This window comes from Ochlerotatus camptorhynchus, unplaced genomic scaffold (assembly GCF_037179485.1).
Source record: "Ochlerotatus camptorhynchus isolate MF236.1 unplaced genomic scaffold, CSIRO-AGI_Acam_v1.1 ptg000170l, whole genome shotgun sequence".
Lineage (NCBI taxonomy): Eukaryota > Metazoa > Arthropoda > Insecta > Diptera > Culicidae > Ochlerotatus > Ochlerotatus camptorhynchus.
The window spans coordinates 450,502-469,964 of NW_027040660.1; the positions used below are offsets into that span (position 1 = coordinate 450,502).

The 19,463-nt window shown below is 40.3% G+C and overlaps 1 protein-coding gene across 3 annotated transcripts in view; it reads left to right on the forward strand.

Annotated features, from left to right (window-relative positions):
- LOC135701630 (protein Skeletor, isoforms B/C) overlaps positions 1-19,463 on the forward strand; it is a 247,711-nt gene that overhangs the window by 154,307 nt on the left and 73,941 nt on the right. For all 3 annotated transcript variants that reach the window (XM_065222479.1, XM_065222478.1, XM_065222480.1), the window contains 2 exons: positions 9,511-9,584; positions 9,655-9,806. In XM_065222479.1, the coding sequence (XP_065078551.1) occupies positions 9,511-9,584; positions 9,655-9,806 (226 nt within the window). The remainder of the gene's footprint in view (positions 1-9,510; positions 9,585-9,654; positions 9,807-19,463) is intronic.

Below are 19,463 nucleotides of genomic sequence, written 5' to 3' on the forward strand. Positions count from 1 at the left end.
ACCAAAGGTATGTAGGTGGTTAGGCCTTGTAACGAAACAAACACAGAACGCTCACACATGGAAGAAGGTTCTGGGTAGGTATATATTTTGTACACTTGGAAGGAGCTCCGAGAGCACGAGATAGACAGACGGACCGACGGCGGGGTCAATAGAGCGAGGGAGATTGATCGAAACCTTCAGTAATTTTCACCGGATCAGAAACCGTAAATGTACGTAAAAACCACCTATCCTATCCTATCAATACGATCAAATGAGAATTGACTTAAACGACTTAGTTGTAAAATACATGATAATGTCATTTCACGAATCAATACATCTTTTGCTTGAAATTTTTCTAAGTTTCATATCGCGTGATCGAATTCAGTATGTTACTGCTCAGCTCCAAGAAGTAAGGATCTTCAGATTCTATGGTCTGATAGAATAACTGAAACCATTACTCTTTTCGTAGAGAAAATGCTTTTAATCGATAAACGAATTTCCATGAAATTCTCCTCGTAATTCCCTTGAAATACTTCCAGAAAATTCATGATATTCTATTGAAAATGTCCGCAGCATTCCATTGAAATTGTCCATAGAATTCACGTGATATTTTCCATATAATACCCATGGAATTCTTCCCAGAATTATTATATAATTCTAATTTATTTATGTTATGGTCAACAGGTAAAATATTCACCCCAATGACAGTTTACTTATCCTAGACAAATTAACATAAAATACTCTTGAAATTGCACTTATTTCTAAAACGGGAAACATTGAAGTCAAATACATTGTAGCATATGTTAAAGATGCGACACATCCTCCGCATGGGCTCATTCCATCCGTAGTTGGATCGTGAGAGGCGGTTATTCAGGAGAGCATGCGATCGTAGATTACGGCGGCGGGTATTGATGTCGATACTACTCAGTAGTGTAGAACAGTCAATGTTTCCCTGAAGAAGATCACCGACGAATTGCTACGTTACGTCTCGCATCCAAAAGCTCTAAGTTGATAAGCTTTCATAGCTACGCAGATTTCTAGGGTCATTCCAGCGAAAATGCCTTAAAGCATACCGGATGAACTTCCGTTGAATAGCTTCAATACGCATGGTTTCATTTTGGTAGTATGGAGACCACACGACCGTCAAATGCTCTAAAATAGGTCGCACCAACGAACAGTATAATGCTTTTAGGCAGTAAACATCTTTGATTTTTTTTCGAAGCGGAATATGAACCCGAGTTGTGAGGAAGCTTTGGATACTACGTATGCAACATGATCCTTAAAGCTGAGCTTGGAGTCGATCAGTATTCCCAGATCTTTGATAGTCGACTCACTTTTCAAAGTTATGCCCGTCAGGGTGTAGTCATGGTGAAGAAGCGAACGCTTGCGGCCAAAGGAAATTACAGAGCATTTCGAGACATTCAGTGACATTCGATTAATACGACACCACTCAGCTGGGAAAACCCCAGACATCAAAGAGAGATTGAAAACGTTGGCTAGAGGTGTTGCGAGAGCAGTCAGAACTAACTTGGAATTCTCCTGAGAAATCACCAGAAGCTCTCTCCAAAATTCTACTGGAATTCTAGTCAGAACTTCCTTTAACCGGGGTGCGGTATGCGTATGCCACAATTCTTCCCAGTTTAAGCAGGTTAACAATTCAAAATTTGACCTTCGTCAACCACAATCCATTCAAAATACTCATATTAATAATCATAACAGAAGTCTTCAAGTTTCTTCTCCTTCTTATTTCTCTTCGACCTTCTGGGTCCTTCTGTCACTGTCACTTCCTGATGTTTCCTTTTTCTTCCCCCACTCGGAGCCTTCAACTCCTCACTACCGATGTCGTCTGCTCTAATGTCACTCAAATCCACCTTCGTGGTACTATCCGGTTCACTGTTCGTAACTGCCACAGACGTTTTCACTGTAACTACAATATTCGGGTACTCCCAGACGACCTCTCGGTAAGGCCAAATTTGTGAACGATGCGCCATCGCACCTACGCTTCCAATTTGTACCTGGAATACATTGTGAGAGTACTTTTTTTATAAAGATTACTTTTAATCATCTTGAATAAAGGGAAGGATTGTGATTCTTATACCACACTTCATCTCCAGCCTTCAGTTTATCAATAGCGTCCTGAGAATACCTCGGGATTGTCCCGACCAACTCTTGTTGGATAATTTCATCCACAGGCTGTGGTAAAGCTAGTTGCTTATTGTAATGTTTTTTTTTTTGGGTTTATCAAGTTCAAAAGAGTCTCTAGCGTATACGAAAATATTCTTCCAGACGGAAAATGCCTCCCACTAGTCAGGTTGTAATTTCTGAAGTTAAACAAAACAAGGTTTATTTGATCCTCCATACCTAATAGTGCAATATTTGGTTCAAATAGGAATATCTTAAGTACTTCCTTTACTATTCTCACTAATCTCTCAGCTTGTCCATTGCTCGAAGGATGGCTAGGGGGACTTTTCACTACCCTGACACCTTGCCTCTCAAGAAAACTTATAAACCATGCGAATTGAAAGAAGGACCGTTGTGCGACACTAATACATCATGTAATCCGATACGTGCAAAAAACGCCACGAGTTTTTGTTATTACTCTATTACAAGCTGTTCCTTATTTCATCTATTCCACTTCAATCCACTAAGAAAAACTGTCAACTATCAATTGGCGTCTTGCAGTGAAACTTTTCCAAGCTTTCGCCATCTACATTTGGAAGTGAGAACTACTAGAAGGAGGATACTTTCCAAATTCTCCAAGTAAAACAGATGATTTTTAGGGCAAATCGGTCCATTACGAAAAACTAATAATTTCCCGTGGAAACTTTTGCTTGAATCGTGTAAGAAAACGTGTTTACAAACTAACTGTTATTATTTCGGTATGGATCGGAGATGTTTTCATGGAAAATTATGCATAACAAGTTTGCACCCACAGGAAGAGGTTACCTCCTGCGCAGCTGCATTTTTCGGAAAATGGTAAATATGTACGATTTCCACTAAGATGAAAAAGGAAATTAAGTGAATTTACTTAGGAAAGATTGTATCATGCTGGTGATCATGGAGAATTGGTTGTATAGGACGCCAATATTCAATAAATGTTCATTTTGGCCTTTTTAGGTAAACATATTGATACTCACAATTTTCGACGGAAAACGCAAAGGAACTTGATTTACTCAACACACACCATGCAATAAAATGGTGCTAGATGGTTTTCAAAGTGATACGAAGATGACAAAAATCATCTTTATTTTGAGTAATTGAGCAATTTACTTATGTTTACATTATATTTACGATGCAGCGTTGGTGGAGCCGTGAAATGAAATGAATATATCTTATGAAAGTTCATCTGGAAAAGTCAAAGATACACATCAGTCTGATCGTGAAAACGTTTTCTTCTTCACTTCGAATGTGATATTGGAAGGATTTTACGCAGGCTTGATGTAAATTCGGATTTAATGCTAATTTTCACGAATTTTATATGCAGTCCGTCAACATTATCATCATCATGCAGTGGCGACATCTACATTGAGCTTTTACGGCAATCTTCCAATAGATAAGAACGATGCACAAAAAAGAAGAAATCCACATGGATTCTACTGAAAGCTCTTGTTGTCAGTGTCCATTTAGACTTATCCTCGTTTCCTTGTAAGCAGACATGCCATTGCAGGCGTCACAGCCTGTCAAGTATCTTTCAATGTCGCTATTGCTTCCGAACCAATACACCATGCATCTCGCTAACTGTTTCATTTTCACTATACCAGCATGGTTGTTATGTAAAAGTTCCAATATTTGCCTTTGATGAACTTTTGGAATTATCACCCTATCTGCATAATGTAGGCATTCATCCCCTGATTACATGTCCTGCTGATTTGCGGAAACAATCAGCAAAACACCTGTCCACTCTATCAGGCCAACCATTGAGCATAAACCATTTGATTTTTTGCAGAAATTCGTCATCCTTAGTATATTCCGGTATCATTTTCGAATCAATGGGTATATCTTTCCCAAAATTTATGTTTTTAATCGCAACTGCATCCAAATCTTCAGGAACATCCTGCTGTAAGGGGAATCTTGAACAAAAGTCTGCATTTCCCAGTTTATTTGATGGTCTATAAATGATGTCGAAATCATATATGTATTGCTAAGTCCAAAATTAACCTCTGGAGTCTGGTAAGTTTGCTGGTCGAAAGATCATATAGGATTACCTTTGTATGGGTCCCCTCACATTGCTCAATTCTTTGGTGCAAGCAATGGAAATATTAACCTTATTTGACAAAACCCAGGTAATCAAGACGTTTGCTTATTGAAAACAATTTGAATGAAAAAAAGAGACCTACTGCTGTCATGATTACCTGAGATTTGCCAAATAATGTAAATATTTACACCGATTGCATCGAACAATCCCAAGTAATGAGAAGGCAAACTCTCTCGCAAAAATGGGCGCACAACAAGGCGAGATTTATGATAGAAGAATTTCACGTGATGAATGTTTCCCATTAGTATGTCAGAGTTCTATTCTAAGCTGGCAAAACGATTGGACAAGTAATTCTCTTGGGCGGTGGTTACATTCCATTGCTAGTAGTAATGGTTTCAATATTGGATGATAAATAGATAATCTTCAAAAGATGACGAAGGATGAAATTTACAGTAAGATATAAATCACTTTTTCTTTAACTTTCTATTTGTTTTATTAACTGTTACACATTCGACCTATTAATAACACTCACACCCCTACAGCATCAATGATAATCATTTCAAGGAGAAAAAAAAGCAAAAAAGCGTGACGTATCGTATCACCTTAACTGTTTATTTTAACTAACTATATTTAATATATATTTAAGAAAAATCGTGACATGACTGCTTTTTCTCAGTCGTAAAAAAGGAAATCATACTGAAGCTGAAAGTCTAAGGAATTGTTTAAATATATACATCCAGTGAAGTGTTTGGGTTAGAAAATACAGCGAAATTAACGTTTAAATTTTGGTTGGCGAAAACAGTCAATGGGTGGCGAATATAATGATGCAAAATTTGAAGTTTTCGCTCCACAGTGTTCAAACGGTTTAAAATCGGGTCCTGATTAGCCTCCGAAAGTTTAAACTCATTTGATAAGAAACTGACATGGCACAAACCATTTGAAGTTGATATGGAAATTACTATGGGAAAACAAAACATTTTGTTCATAGTCTTATAGCCTTTTTACATATTGCACTGTCAACAAATTCTATTGCTATTCTTATGGAAATTTTTATCAGCTACAACTTTGCAAAAAAATTTTCAGCCAAGCGTCAAACTAAATAGTTATTAATTGTTTAAAAGATTGACAATCTTATGGAAAGATGTAGCAACTGTATTGTAGGCAACACTGTATTCTGCAGTGTGACATAGTAGCCATGATTTTTGTCCTCTATTCAACGCGCCATAAACAACAAATGTTGCTTTCTTAACAGTTGATTGAGCATATTTAATCATAAGACATCAGTGACTTGAATCATTAATAATTTGTGTTCCTTACATTTGATCGAAAAGTGTTCTTTAACAAAGTTGTAGCAAGCTCAGTTATCAACTTATCATTTTTTAAAGTAGAGAGAACTGGTAAATTTTTTGATAGATATGAACCGAAATCCTGGGTTCTCCATAGTAATTCCCATATAAACTTCAAATGGTTTGTGCCAAGTCAGTTTCTCACTAAATGAGTTCAAATTTTGGGAGGCTAATCAGGGCTCAATTTGGAACCGTTTGAGCACTGTGGAGCGAAAATTTCAAATTTTGCATCAGTCTAGTGGCGAAGCTATCATTTACCCTATGTGAATGGAAAACATTTTTCTGGACTAAAGTTTCTGCATAAAAAAATAAAAAAAATTGCGCTTGAGCATGAGCACGAACATGATTGACCGTCCGCGGATCCTGCTCCGTTATTGCTGGATCTGCTGTAATTACACAGATATCCAACAGATGAAGCTTCGGACTAGCAATCATCCTCAATGTGTACAAACTGGTGATCTAAACTAAGGCAATGGCAATACCAGCGCCAGCCGCGTGCAAATGCAGGTCAAGAAAGGATTGGGTAGATATGTGATGACGTGATACTCGCTTTGATGGAAGCCGAGGTTAGTTTTAAGTTAGGTTTCTGAAGCAGAGTGTAAAGTGAAGATTGCAGTTTATGATAACGCAACAGGCAGTTATTTTACCTGTCAGAAGACGGTACTTTAAATATTGAACAAAATGTTGGTTCATATGTCAACGAAGTAGGGGAGGAAGGGGTTTAAGCACCTCTTTGTTCTTCAATTTAGATGGCAACCCTAACATAAAATAACCATGCATCATCATTATGTACTTTACAGCGTGTTCGTAGAATGATTGCAAAATAGAGTACTGTGACTTTTCTCAAATAAAACGTTTGGTTTCCAATATGTAGGTGCTTAGTAGATTATTGAATTTCAAAGTCAGAGCAAAAGTTTGTATATAGGTTTAATGTTTTGATAGTAAACATCATAGTTAAGGTACACCGGTGCAAGTTGAAACAGTACTTATATCTCTTTGGAAGTGAATATTCACTGTAATTATTTTTGATAGGCATTGTGTACTACCGCAAACTATATTAGAAATAATCTCAGTGAATATTCACTTCCGCTACGAGCTACATCTACCTTTTCAACTTCCCCACGCGTTTCTACTTGCCCCGGTGTAGGGTAATGGATTTTGGTTGAACGTATTCATGTCATTTTTGCACTGCGTCTAAATGTATGCCGTGTTTTTTCTATGAATAATACATATGGACATGAAAAATGTGTGTTTGGTGAAAAAGTCTAACTTTCTAGTTTCTAATAATGAACTATGTTGTTTTGCATCAATAACTTTTCCGCGTTTCGTATTAGGGGCTGTTCATTAACTACGTAGACATTTTTTTGGGATTCTTGCCCCTACCTCCCACCCTATATCTTTTCAGAACGATGTGCAACCAAGTGGTACTCGATTATGATGACTGGGTTTGGGAAAAACTCTTATTTCATGAAAACAGTGATTATTGGGATTTAAATTTCATCTAAAAAATGACAAAGTTACAAGCGTTCAAAACCTAACACTACTTCACCACACATATTTTTTTTTTTTGATTTGCACCCCAGTATAGTCGATAAAGATGTAGTTCTACGTCAAAAAAGCTCAATAACTCAGTAATTTTTGAGATTTGACCTTATAAGTACAACAATTTTCTTCATCAAATATGATCTTATATCTCTCCTTAAACTCTGTGCACTCAGGAACTGAACACTTTGTATAAATTAACATGAACGCATAAATTCCATTAAACAGACAGATTAATAAACGTATAATATAATTGATTTGAAATTGAAAATTAAAATTGAAGTCTGTTCCATTTAGAATTTGGCCGCACAAAATAGGACATTTCTCCAAGGAGAAATAAAGTAAAAAAACGATAAAGAAATCGTTTTATAAGATTTTTATTTAGCTTTAAGGGAAAAGTACAACAAAATATTCGTCAGATTTTCGGATGAATTTTCGAACTTTTACCTCTTATCATGTCTTGCACAGTAGTACTGTCAACCTCATCTACCATCTTTTCCCACCACTTCTCCAAATCAGATGGTGTTTTGATTGTTTTGCCACATTTCTTCAATTTGCGCTTGATAATTGCCCGAAATGTTTCAATGGGACGAAAATCTGGACAATTTGGTGTATTGATACTTTTCTCAATAAAATCGACATTATTCTGCTTATACCATTCTATGACATCGCGGCTGTAATGGTAGCTGGCTAAGTCAGGCCATAACTTAACAAGAGCTTTGTGTGATGGAATGAACGGCAAAATTATGTTCTGGAGACACTCCACCTTGTAAAGTTGTCCATTCATAGTCGCTCTAGTGATGAAAACCTTTGTATTCTTTCCGCAACTGCAGATGCCTTGCCAAATCATCGACTTGCGAGCGAATTTATCTGCAAAGACAAATTTGAATTTATCCGGAGCATCCCCCTTACGTTTAGCAAAGTAAAATTTTTGGCCCGGAATTTGTCGAAAGTCCATTTTTACGTATCAAAATGTGAGTGTGCAGAATTTTTTCACGTCTGTCACGTTCCATCTTCGATAACTTTTGAACAAGTATATGAATCCTGATGAAATTTTCACTACTAAATAAACAATCCTTCCGGATCAAAACGCTGTCAATAGTTTCTTGCTTCGATAACTAGAGGCGCTATAGTAATTAAAAAGAAGTGGCCAAATACTAACTGGAACAGACTTTACCTATCTGTTTAGTCAACTGTTACTATTTCCACTTTGATTTCCAATTGAGCTCATTTCTAAATAAGCCGCAGTATTTTATTTTCAGAAACCCTATACAAAAAAATGAGGCTAAAATTCATTATATGTGAATTTCGTGGGTCAACAAGTTTAGTTAATACTAAAGTGTAGTCTTTTGGCAATCATTGTTATGAGAGTTCATTCAATGATACCACTGCGACTTGTTTGGGTGATCCATTAGTGTGTTTCAAAAGTAAAGTGCTTAAGTTTTTAGTTTAAATGATCTTTATTTTAGTTTAACTTGGACGATTACCATATAAATTTTTACTAAGTGATTTAATTGCTTTCTTCATCTTTAGGTATGGGCAAAATTTAAAATTTGTTTTACAGAATTAGTCCTAGACTTAGTACACGGTCGACCACCTTGGTGGGATTGGTTTGTTTTGTTTTTAGAATTTGAAGAGAAACTACTTAATACTACTATTTACAGTAAAGTGCTTAAACTTTTCTTTATCCTTATCTACGCCCACATCGACAAACGGTAGTCACGCCATACAATCCCCATCACCTAAACGCACACAACCAACTTTACCTAAACACTCCGATGTAACGGAGAGTGCAGCAAACAAGAACACACAGTTCCGGAAATCGATCGATTCGAGAGCTCAAATCAAAGTAGAGCCTTTTCCTCTTATTGAAATTCGATATCGCATCCCGCGTCTCGGGAAAATGGTACCCTTAGACGGATTGAAATTCGTGATGTTTTACATTGCTGGGAGCTTTGCGCTCTCAGGTACTTTAAAAATGCAAATATTGGGATGAAACAATGATTCCATTCGAGGCAAAACGAAATTAAAGTGCGCACCGCTGAAGGCTCTAGTCATCGTTTTTGTTTGAAAGTGAAAATGAGTGGACAATGATTTAGACTGAATTGATAATGGAATTGGTTTGACGTATGTCACTGCCATTTTTCTTGGTATGCACAGACGAAAAGCTTTTTTTCTGTAATAACCAGACGGTTAGCTATCTAAACAGACAAGAGAAACAACCGAAGGACACTCTGGGAAAAAAAAGAAAGTCACTTCTACACGCTTTCCACAGGATCCATCAGCTTCAATTCATCAGTATTGTCAGCATTAATTACGACTCTGATGGGTACATTGCGTGCTATGGATTGAAACGTGACCGACGACAATGGGGTGCAAGGATTGTAGAACTGCACTTTGTCAATTTCAACCATTTCTAATACTGTGTCATATTTTTATTTTTTGCAGTGGAATCCCGAGCACCCGAACACTACTTTGGACGCCTAATCGGAGATATCGTCGAATTTGGACACGGAGTTAAGGTAAGCTTATTGAAACGATTTCTTTGCAGATTTTAATATATACGAATCAACAACATTTTCATCCCCCCAGGGCCGGGTGTATGCCGTTGACGAGTCGACCCTGTACGTTAAAGGCTTCCACTACGATGGAACCGCCCCGGATGCGTTCTTCTGGGTTGGAAATTCACCCCGTCCTAGCCCCGAAGGCTACATCATCCCCTATCCGGAGGAGTACACCGGGCGGTAAGTTTTCATTTGGGATTACAACTGACTAGACTAGGTGCCTATGTAAACACCATACACCAGGCAGACGATCAGGCCGCTTTGTCGGGTCAAAGCGGGTCGACAGCCTTCCCGTGCTGGTGGATTAAATGGGGTTGAGGACATTTTTGTAATAATGGTTTCGGTGAGAGCGAGAGAAAGAGAACCTGTCAAAGATAATTTATTCATCTTTCTCTGAGGAACACGGCGCAGGAGGACAGAGGGTGGCGAGGATGAATTTTAAGCTGGTTTTATGTAAATATGTAATGACAAGCTGTAGTGCGAAGGGGACGTCGCTTCATCTTTGTCAATTGCATCGGTGATCTCAATTAGGAAGCAGGGAGGGAAACGGAGCATGGGGATGGAAATGAAATCTTTGTCAGCCAAACTCTTGCCGTTCTCAAGTTATATTGATTAACTTCGACTAAAATTCAAAGGCAGTTGATAGCTGCATCATAGACAAACCGACATGACATGAGGAGTTACAAAGAATTGTCGTATTATTACTCGCTACTGACATCTATCGGGATGTTTTTGAAAGCGTCCTCGAAATTTTAATATGACTTTATCTAATGAATCGTACGTATTTTACTGCACGGCCGTTGAGTCCACTAAAATTTGAGATCCGTTTACTCAAATCCGCAAAAACGAAGATCACCAAAATTTCCACTCAGTTTACGAATATATTATGGCTGATTAAAATTTTTGTCAATTTTCTTTATATTCGGGCAGATTTTTGAAAAATATTTATTCAGTCTACGAGTGCCAACGTTTTAGCGAATTTAAGTGAACGGAACTTCAAGTTGAGGCAGATCTAAGGACCGTATCCCAAGTAACAATTCAAGCTGAACAGTAAGAACAGAAGCTGATTATTGGTTGATTTAAGGTGTACAAAGCTGATTAACAGCAGGCTGAATATTTTGTTGATTAGTAGTGCATGAAGCTAATTGTATCCATATAATTCAACCTCAATAAGTTAGCTGATCGAAAGATTGAATTAAATGTAGTCAGTGTCACTCGTTGCATTTCCGGCATTTTTAGTTCTTCTAAATTCACTGCCTACCTTTCTAATCCCAAGCAGCGGCAGCAGTAGAGTCAAGGTAGAACAGCTTTTTAGGAATAGCTACAGGTAGAAGTGGGTTGCGACAACGTCGGAGGTATTAACATTTGTATTTCTGTGTTTTGACTGCTATATTGCACTGAATTTTCAGACAGCATTCCAAAAATATAACTCAATTATGCCTTCACATGACCATCGAAATAAATCGCGCACTTGGGTCCACATTGTGTTAACTACAGTTGAAAATGAGAGGAATGTTTTACTGTCACCAGTTGTTGTTACAATTCTGCATTGCTGTATAACACTCTTCCGGTTGCTGTTATTCAACTTAAATTTGAAGTGCTTCAAGGTAATGATAATAGCTTTTGCCACACATATGCCTAAGTGGTTCAGTAGGTATGATTGATGCCTATGAATCAGCAACTGCCGGTTCGAATCCCGAAATTCAAAGGTAATTTATAGACTTACACTAACAATATAAATATGTAAATCCAATTAGTCAGCATATTGTTGTGCAGTCCCATAAAAAAAGTTTCATCACAAAAAGTTCTTAAAGTTTTTTATTGTTTATTGTTGCCATACAACAACAGGCTGGCTGTAGCCCAAATGATGTTAATAATACTAATCATAATAATAATAAAAGTAAAATTTCATGTCAAATAATCACAGAAAGAAAAACAAAGCAACATGGTCAGAATGTAAAAAAAAAAACATAAATGTAAATACACTAATTTTCTCTGTCAGTCGGCGAAAACAGATGAGAATCTTCGACGAAGCGCATCACGTGTGAGGTGAAAGTCGAATACAGATGCGACTCTGTTGAACACACGCTGTAGTCCGCAAATCGCACCATATGCCCCGTAGTTCGTGCGACGCAGTGGCAGTCTCAGCATGAGGTTGTTACGGAGTGGTCGGGGTTGCACGTTTAGGTCAATTTGCCTTAGGATAGCCTCACAATCTATTCGTCCCTGTAGAGTGTCGGCGATAATCAAAGCTCTGTTGGTGTCCCTTCTAATCCGGAGAGGTTCAAGGTTTATCAGTTGGCAGCGACTCTCGTAGCTGGGCAGCCGAAGCGGATCTCTCCAGGGCAGTCTACGAAGCGCAAAACGAAGAAAGCGACGTTGAACAGATTCGATTCTCTCGGCACCATTGTTGTAATTCGGATTCCAAACCGCAGAACAATACTCAAGCGTCGATCGTACGAGGGAGCAGTAAAGAGATTTTAAGCAGTAGACATCGGTGAAATTCTTAGCTATCCTGAAGATGAATCCTAAAGTCCTAGACGACTTATTGATGACATAAGAAATGTGTTGCCTGAATGTTAGCTGTGAATCCAACACCACACCCAGGTCTTTCACCTGATTCACCCGTTCGAATGTCGTTCCAAGCAGGTCATAGCTGAATACAATCGGTTGCTTTTTTCGTGAGAACGTTATGGCAAAGCACTTTGCTGGGTTCACTACCATGTCGATGTTGAAGATTGTGGCAGTCAGCGATCGAGCAAATTCGTAAAAATATTTTGAGGTCGTCTGCATATGCTAATCGAGGTCCTTCGATAACCAGGTTCACGTTGTTGAAGTAGATCAACGGTCCCAGATGGCTTCCCTGCGGTATACCTGATGTGGCAAAGAAGCTAGCTGATTTGCAATCTCCTATAGCAACCATAAGTTGGCGACCAGTAAGATACGAACGGAACCAACTCAAGAGATTACCGCTCACCCCAAGCCTGTCAAGTTTAGCAATCGCAATGTCATGATTCAACTTATCGAATGCCGCGGATAGATCGGTATATATAACGTCCGTCTGTACCCGTTCGGTCATACTATCGGTAATGTAGGATGTGAGGCATAGCAGATTGGTGGTTGTAGAGCGACCGCCAGTAAACCCGTGTTGATCAGCACTCCGATACTGCACCCAACCGGTGGATGTAAGATTCGCTTACAATTATGTGGGATTCATCATCAGAGGATGTAAGTGGAGACCGCATGAACCGAGGATGCGATATACCTAGCTGCGGTCCGATGTAAGAAAATTGGAGACCGAAAAATGTGGAGTGTATTAGTGAGTGAAATTAATTATGTCGAAAAAATTAGAAAAAAGGTTGCCGACTGGACTTGAACCACGGACGTTGCGACTATCAGACCTGTGCTTTCTCCACTGCTCTCTCCATGCTTCTGAATATGGTTAGCCTAAAAGCAAAAATGAAGCGCTCATTCTCTCGCATGCTCGACTTCGTATGCTTTTTCTGCTGGAGAGATTCGAGACAAGTGTGTGCGTCGTTCTACAATGTTCTACAATGTGCGTCGTTGTTCTACAAGCTTACTGGTATAGTCGAAAGCGTAGATGGAAGACGAAATAAAAATGCTCGACTTCGTATGCTTTTTCTGCTGGAGAGATTCGAGGCAAGTGTGTGCGTCGTTCTACAATGTTCTACAAGCTAACTGGTATAGTCGAAAGCGTAGATGGAACACGAAATAAAAAAAGACAAAAAACCATTACATCGCCTGCATGGTCAATTCCTAACATTCGTTGCGATGTTCATGAACAGAGGATGATAGGAACTGGAACTAACGTTCATTGTAATAGATTTTTGGTTTGCGTGTGCTTGCTGTGAGAGAGCAACGGTTCCTTAATAACAAGCTCGAATAGTTTCGAAACAGCACTCAGCGATGTAATTCCACGATAGTTATCCACGGCTCGTTTGCTTCCCTTTTTGTGGACAGGAAACATGTGTGCACATTTCCAGAAGGATGGAAATATACCACTGGAGAGAGACATCCGGAATAGACGGTGAAGTGGAGTTAACAAGCAAGCAATATGTTTCTTCAAAAACACGGACGGAACTCCATCGGGTCCAGGGTTGAAGGACGATTTGAGCTGCGTTGCAGCGTTAGACATCATCTCAACGTTGACATCAATTGCACTCAGCGTTTGACCATTTAGTGGGATGTTCCTGGCTGCGAGGGAAACATGGTCGTCACTTAGTCTCTCATCAGTGAACACACTGGCAAAATTGACAGAAAAAAGGCGACAAATATCCTGCGGAGTGGAAGCGACTTCACTGTTCAATTCCATTGACGATGGGAGGCCAGATTCTCTGCGTTGCTCGTTCACGTAGTTCCAGAAGGATTTCGGGTGAAGTTTAAGGTTACGCTGAATACCTCGTTGAAATCGCAGAAAGCATCGACGACTGACTCGCTGATACTCGTGATTAAGCCTCACGTAGTGATGTTTCAGAGGAAGCGTGCGATACTTCGTAAATCTTCTCAATGCTGCTCTCTTGATCGATTTCAACCTACGCAGCTCAATCGTCTGCCAGGGAGGGTGAGAGTCTTTGCGTTGAATTATTTTCGGGACGTGTCTGTCAATGACATATGCCAAGACATGAGAAAAAGTTTGCGCAGCGGCCTCAACGTCGTCATGATCTAGAATGTTCTCCCAGTCCATGTTTGACAACACATCTACAATGCTTCGATGGTCGGCCTTTCGAAAGTCATAAGAAACCGCTCCAGGAAGACTATCGAAATCACGAACGAGATTGTCCTCAACAGTGACAATCAGAGGAGGGTGGTGCGGAACAAACTTAACTAGTGGACAAGGTGCTGTGGAAATGAACGGAGCATTGTCCTGAGTGCTCACGAAGCAGAGGTCCAAACTACGGTTGTTCTCGTTGACTACGTAGTTAATTTGAGAAAGCGTTGCTACGCTATAGTTATCGAGAAGGCGATAGCTCCTGCATGAAATACAGAACGTTCTGGATCTGGATAGAGGAAGCCGCTATGGGATGGTCTCCACGAAACGCCTGCTAGGTTAAAGTCCCCAAAAATTAATAGCTCATCAATTGGAGTCGCTCTTTCCATTACTGTGAAGACTGATTGACAGTGAGTCTCGATGAGTTCAAGATCACGTATGTACAATGCGCACAAAAATAATGTGCGATCGCCCAGTTTAATGGCTGTCCAAACCTGTTCCACACTGTTCCACGATTCATTTTCGATTGCTCTCGCCTCCAATGCAGAACGGACAGCCACAAGAACGCCACCACCAGTAGATTTTCGGCTGTTGTTTGGATTCCGATCGCAACGAAAAACCTCATAATCGGATCCGAACACCTGGCTGGAAAGCGTTCGCGAATCGAGCCACGTCTCGCTTAGGACAATCACATCATAGCAACGATCCGATACAGCAAGCCGGTAGTTGTCAACATCAGAATTCATTCCGCCGGCGTTTTGGAAGAAAATCACGATGTCCTGCTTGCGGCTTACAATCGAACGTCTGTTCTCCCTAGAAATCACGGAAGCATCAGGCAGCGAATGAACATTAACAATACCATGCGGATACTCGCCATAGTGACTGGGTTGGAAGACCCCCTCTCCACATCCGACTACAGGTCCGGAACGACTATGGTGAGCGGCGGCAGCAAATGGCTGGACTGAGACGGAGGGATCAGGGGCTTCCACGAGGCTTTCTACGGCGCGTTCCGGGCTCCGAGGTACGAGAGTTGATTCGGCGGCATTCAAGGTGCTGAAATTTGGATCGGCATCAGACATCGTATTTGCGCTATTAATTATGTACTCGCCTGTTCTAGCAAGTTGGAAGACCCCCAATCCACATCTAAAGTCAGGGCCAGGACGACTATGATGAACGCTGACAGGAATTAGCACGACTGAGTTAGAGGAACCGGGGGCTTCCATAAAGCTTTCCACGATGCGTCTCGGTTGCAAAGCAGATTAGTTCATCCAGAATTCAGAAGACATCGAGCTTACTACGTCGTTTTCAGAAGGCGAGGTTGGATCGGATGGTTGCGTTAATTATTCGTTGCTGGAAGCGGAAGGTGGCTCAGAAAAAGAAGGTTTTGGAACGTATCGATACTTGCCTGTAAGTACAGGCTGGAAGACCTCGTCACCGATTCCAAAACCAGGGCCAGGACGACTTCTGATGATTAGATCTACAAACAGCTCGACTGGTTCGGAGGGATCAGACGCTTCCGAAGCGCTGTGTTGTTGCGTTCCAGATCCGCCCAACAGCACGTTAGTAATTGAAAAGGAAGTATCCTGGAACTGGTGTCACTGTGCTGGACCAATACGGGTGATTTTGGTCACCTTCTTTGACCGGGAATCATCGAACTCATGGAACTGAATGCCCTCCGGCCACGAATCGCAGGAAAGGGCAACATCGCGTTTGTTTTGGTTGACGCCGACTTTGAAGGAAACGTAGTTTAACGTTGACGGATCTTTTCCTCTGGGAACCAACTTGGCAACCCGAGGTTTCTCGTCTGTTTCCAGACACAAACACTTAGAGACAAGAGATGAAATTTCATCGTTCGTAGTAGTGGAATGAAACGCCGATAAGTACACCCACACCAGATCATCGTTCAGGTCCACGGTTCTGACCGAGTCGATAGGTGCTTTCTTACCACACAGTATGGGCTTGTCGTCAGTGCTAGATGAAGTACGGCGACGTTTCGGGGTGCCACGACCGGAATCAAAGCGGTCATTTTTAGGCCAACGTGGAGTTGAGCTGACTGGGATCTTCGATTCCACTTTGGCTGCAAGAGCAATAACAGCCGAATTCAATTTCTCGATGTCCTCTTTCATCGAATCAACCGCGTTTGGAGCCACAGAAGTCTGATTGACGTCACGGCTCACGATATTACGGAAGTGGCCGTTTGAAAAAAGCGCCGCACAGTGATCGCACATCCAGAAGACATTCTTCTCGTACAATCCAAGTTGATCGAGAAGTTCGAGATCAACTTTGGCACAAATCACGTGAAATGTGTCACCACAAAAATCGCGACAAACAATACGTTCGGAGTCCGAAATGGTTTTTTGGCACTTCTTGCAAGCCATGATCACAAAAAATGCGACGCAAACTTTATACACGCAACAAAGACTACCACGTAACGAAAAACTATAGCAAATTTCCGATGCGCGAAACGAGGCAATCAGACGTAGAAACACTATTCAATACACAAAAGTACGGTAGCAAAGTGTAATGCAACAAGAGATACTGACGATTTGGTACGCTAAGTACGGTAGCAGTAGTGCAGCGACAGATACAAAACAAAAAATGTAAATAAAATGAAGATTGACACCACTGTTCCACGGGACGACACTTTTAATCTACAATTTCTCAACTTATCCACAAAGCTACACGAAATCCTACACTTCACAGAGGTACACCAAACGAACTCGCACTCTATAACACAAAACACTACTAAAACAGTTCAAATTTACACGGGTAAAACGACGATTTGTCACCAGCGGGTTTACGTTTTCAACTCGCTTAAGGTGGTTTAGATAAAAATATATAAGATATGAAGCGGTCTTCCATTATGTATTTTTTTCTAAATAAAAGTAGAAGGTTGAATAAGGGTTGGAAAAGACTGTTATTTAATGCCTTTAAAAGCTTAGAATTTATATGGTCTATGTAGAACAACTATTCAAACTAAGGCGGATTTAAAGTCGATTAAACAACACTTGTTGAGCATCAAATTGTTACCTGGGATGTGCATTATCATTTGTGTATGAAACAACCGCTATATATTTTGAGGAAAAGTAAGATTTAAGTATAACGTTTGTCAGTGGCTGCATCATGTAATTTTCGGTTTTAGAAATGCCATAACGGTAATTAATGAGACATGTGGAAACATGGGCAATTACTATCATTTTTGCTTGATTTCGGCCATATTGGAACTTTAATTTTTTTTTTTTTCATATAGCGTCTTTGACATTTTTTTAATAAATTCTAGCACGAAAGCGTCTCTTCTAATCGAAATGACATATGAGAAAAAAGTAGTTTTGAAAATTATAGTCTTTCTGGAAAAAAAATATAGACGGTAGTTTTTTTTTAAATCTGAGTAGAAATATAAAAAGTGTTAATAACTAAAATATCTCAAAATGATTATCTTCAATATTTACAATTGATTTTTTAACTAAAGCTCATGAAAAATGCAAACTTTGGAAGCTTGAAAAATTTACAAAAATCGCAGAAGATCAACTTTTAGTCATATTTTTAAACTACTTGTTACTATATTCCAAAACGGTGAAACTAAAGCTACTTCCCGTGGTCTGCACTATCTGATACATACTTACTTACTTATCTTGGTCCGACATCCCTCAGGATTGCACCTGCATCACAATGTTACGCCAATTCACTCGGTCCGTGGCTGCTTGTCTCCAATTTTTTGACTGTCCCACACTTCCAAGATCCTGCTCCAGTTGGTCTAACCACCTTGCTCGCTGTGCTCCTCTTCGGCATTCTTAAAACGTGTCCCGCCCACCGTACCCGTTCAGCTTTCACAGCTTTCTGGATACAGGGTTCGCCATAGAGTTACGCCAGCTCGTGGTTCATCCTTCGCCTCCATACACCGTTCTCACATACCCCGCCAAAGATGGTCCTAAGCACTCGTCGTTGGAAAACACCCAGTGCTTGCAGGTCCTCCTCGAGCATCGTCCACGTCTCGTGCCTGTAGAGAACTACCGGTCTTATCAGCGTCTTGTACAGTCCGTAGTAAGCACGACTTCCGGCAATTATGCGTCTACGAATTTCTCTGCTGAAGTTGTTATCCGACGTCACCAATGATCCGAGACACACAAATACATCCACCACCTCAAACTCATCTCCGTCGATTGTCACGCTTCTGCTCATGCGAGCCCTATCACGCTCGGTTCCTCCAGCTAACAGATACTTTGTCTTCGACATATTCACCTTTTATCCAACCTTCTCTGCTTCACGTTTCAGCCTGGTGTACTGCTCCGCCACGGCCTGAAACGTTCTTCCGACAATGTCCACGTCGCCAGCGAATCAGGTGAACTGGCTGGACTTATTGAAGATCGTGCTTAAAGCCCGCACGTTTCATAACACCTTCTAGCGCAATGTTGACAAGGGGGCAGGAAAGACCATCGCCTTGTCGAAGTCCTTTGCGAGTTTCAAACGAGTCCGATAACGGACCCGATATCTTCACGCAGCACTGTACACCATCCATCGTAGCCCTGATCAGTCTGGTCAGCTTCCCGGGAAAATCGTTCTCGTCCATAATCTTCCATAGCTCTTCACGGTCAATAGTATCATAAGGGGCCTTTAAATCGATAACACGATGATTCACGACACTTTTGGAGGATCTGCCGCAACGTAGAGATTTGGTCCGTTCTCGATCGCCCGTCCACAAAACCGGTTTGATAACTTCCACAAATCTGCTTGCTAGCGGCGATAAACGGCGAAAGATGATCTGGGAAATCACTTTGTAGGCCCTGTTAAGAATAGTGATCGCTCGATAGTTCTCACATTCTACGTCTGTGATTTCTATATGGGGGTTCACTTTGTGAAAACCGAAAATGAAACATGTAACAAAATTATGAAAGATTTTGAACGTTAATAACTCAGCTGTCCCTAGACCAATTTCAATAATTTTATCACCAATCAATCAGATATATTTCTACGCATCTGATAAATTTAAGACTTTATCTTTTTCAAAACTTAGCTATTGAAAATTGCACGAATGTGCAACTGTTGCTATGATAGTTAAAATTATCCCTAACACAGATTTCAAAGTTGAATTCCATCCGGTCTCACCAAAC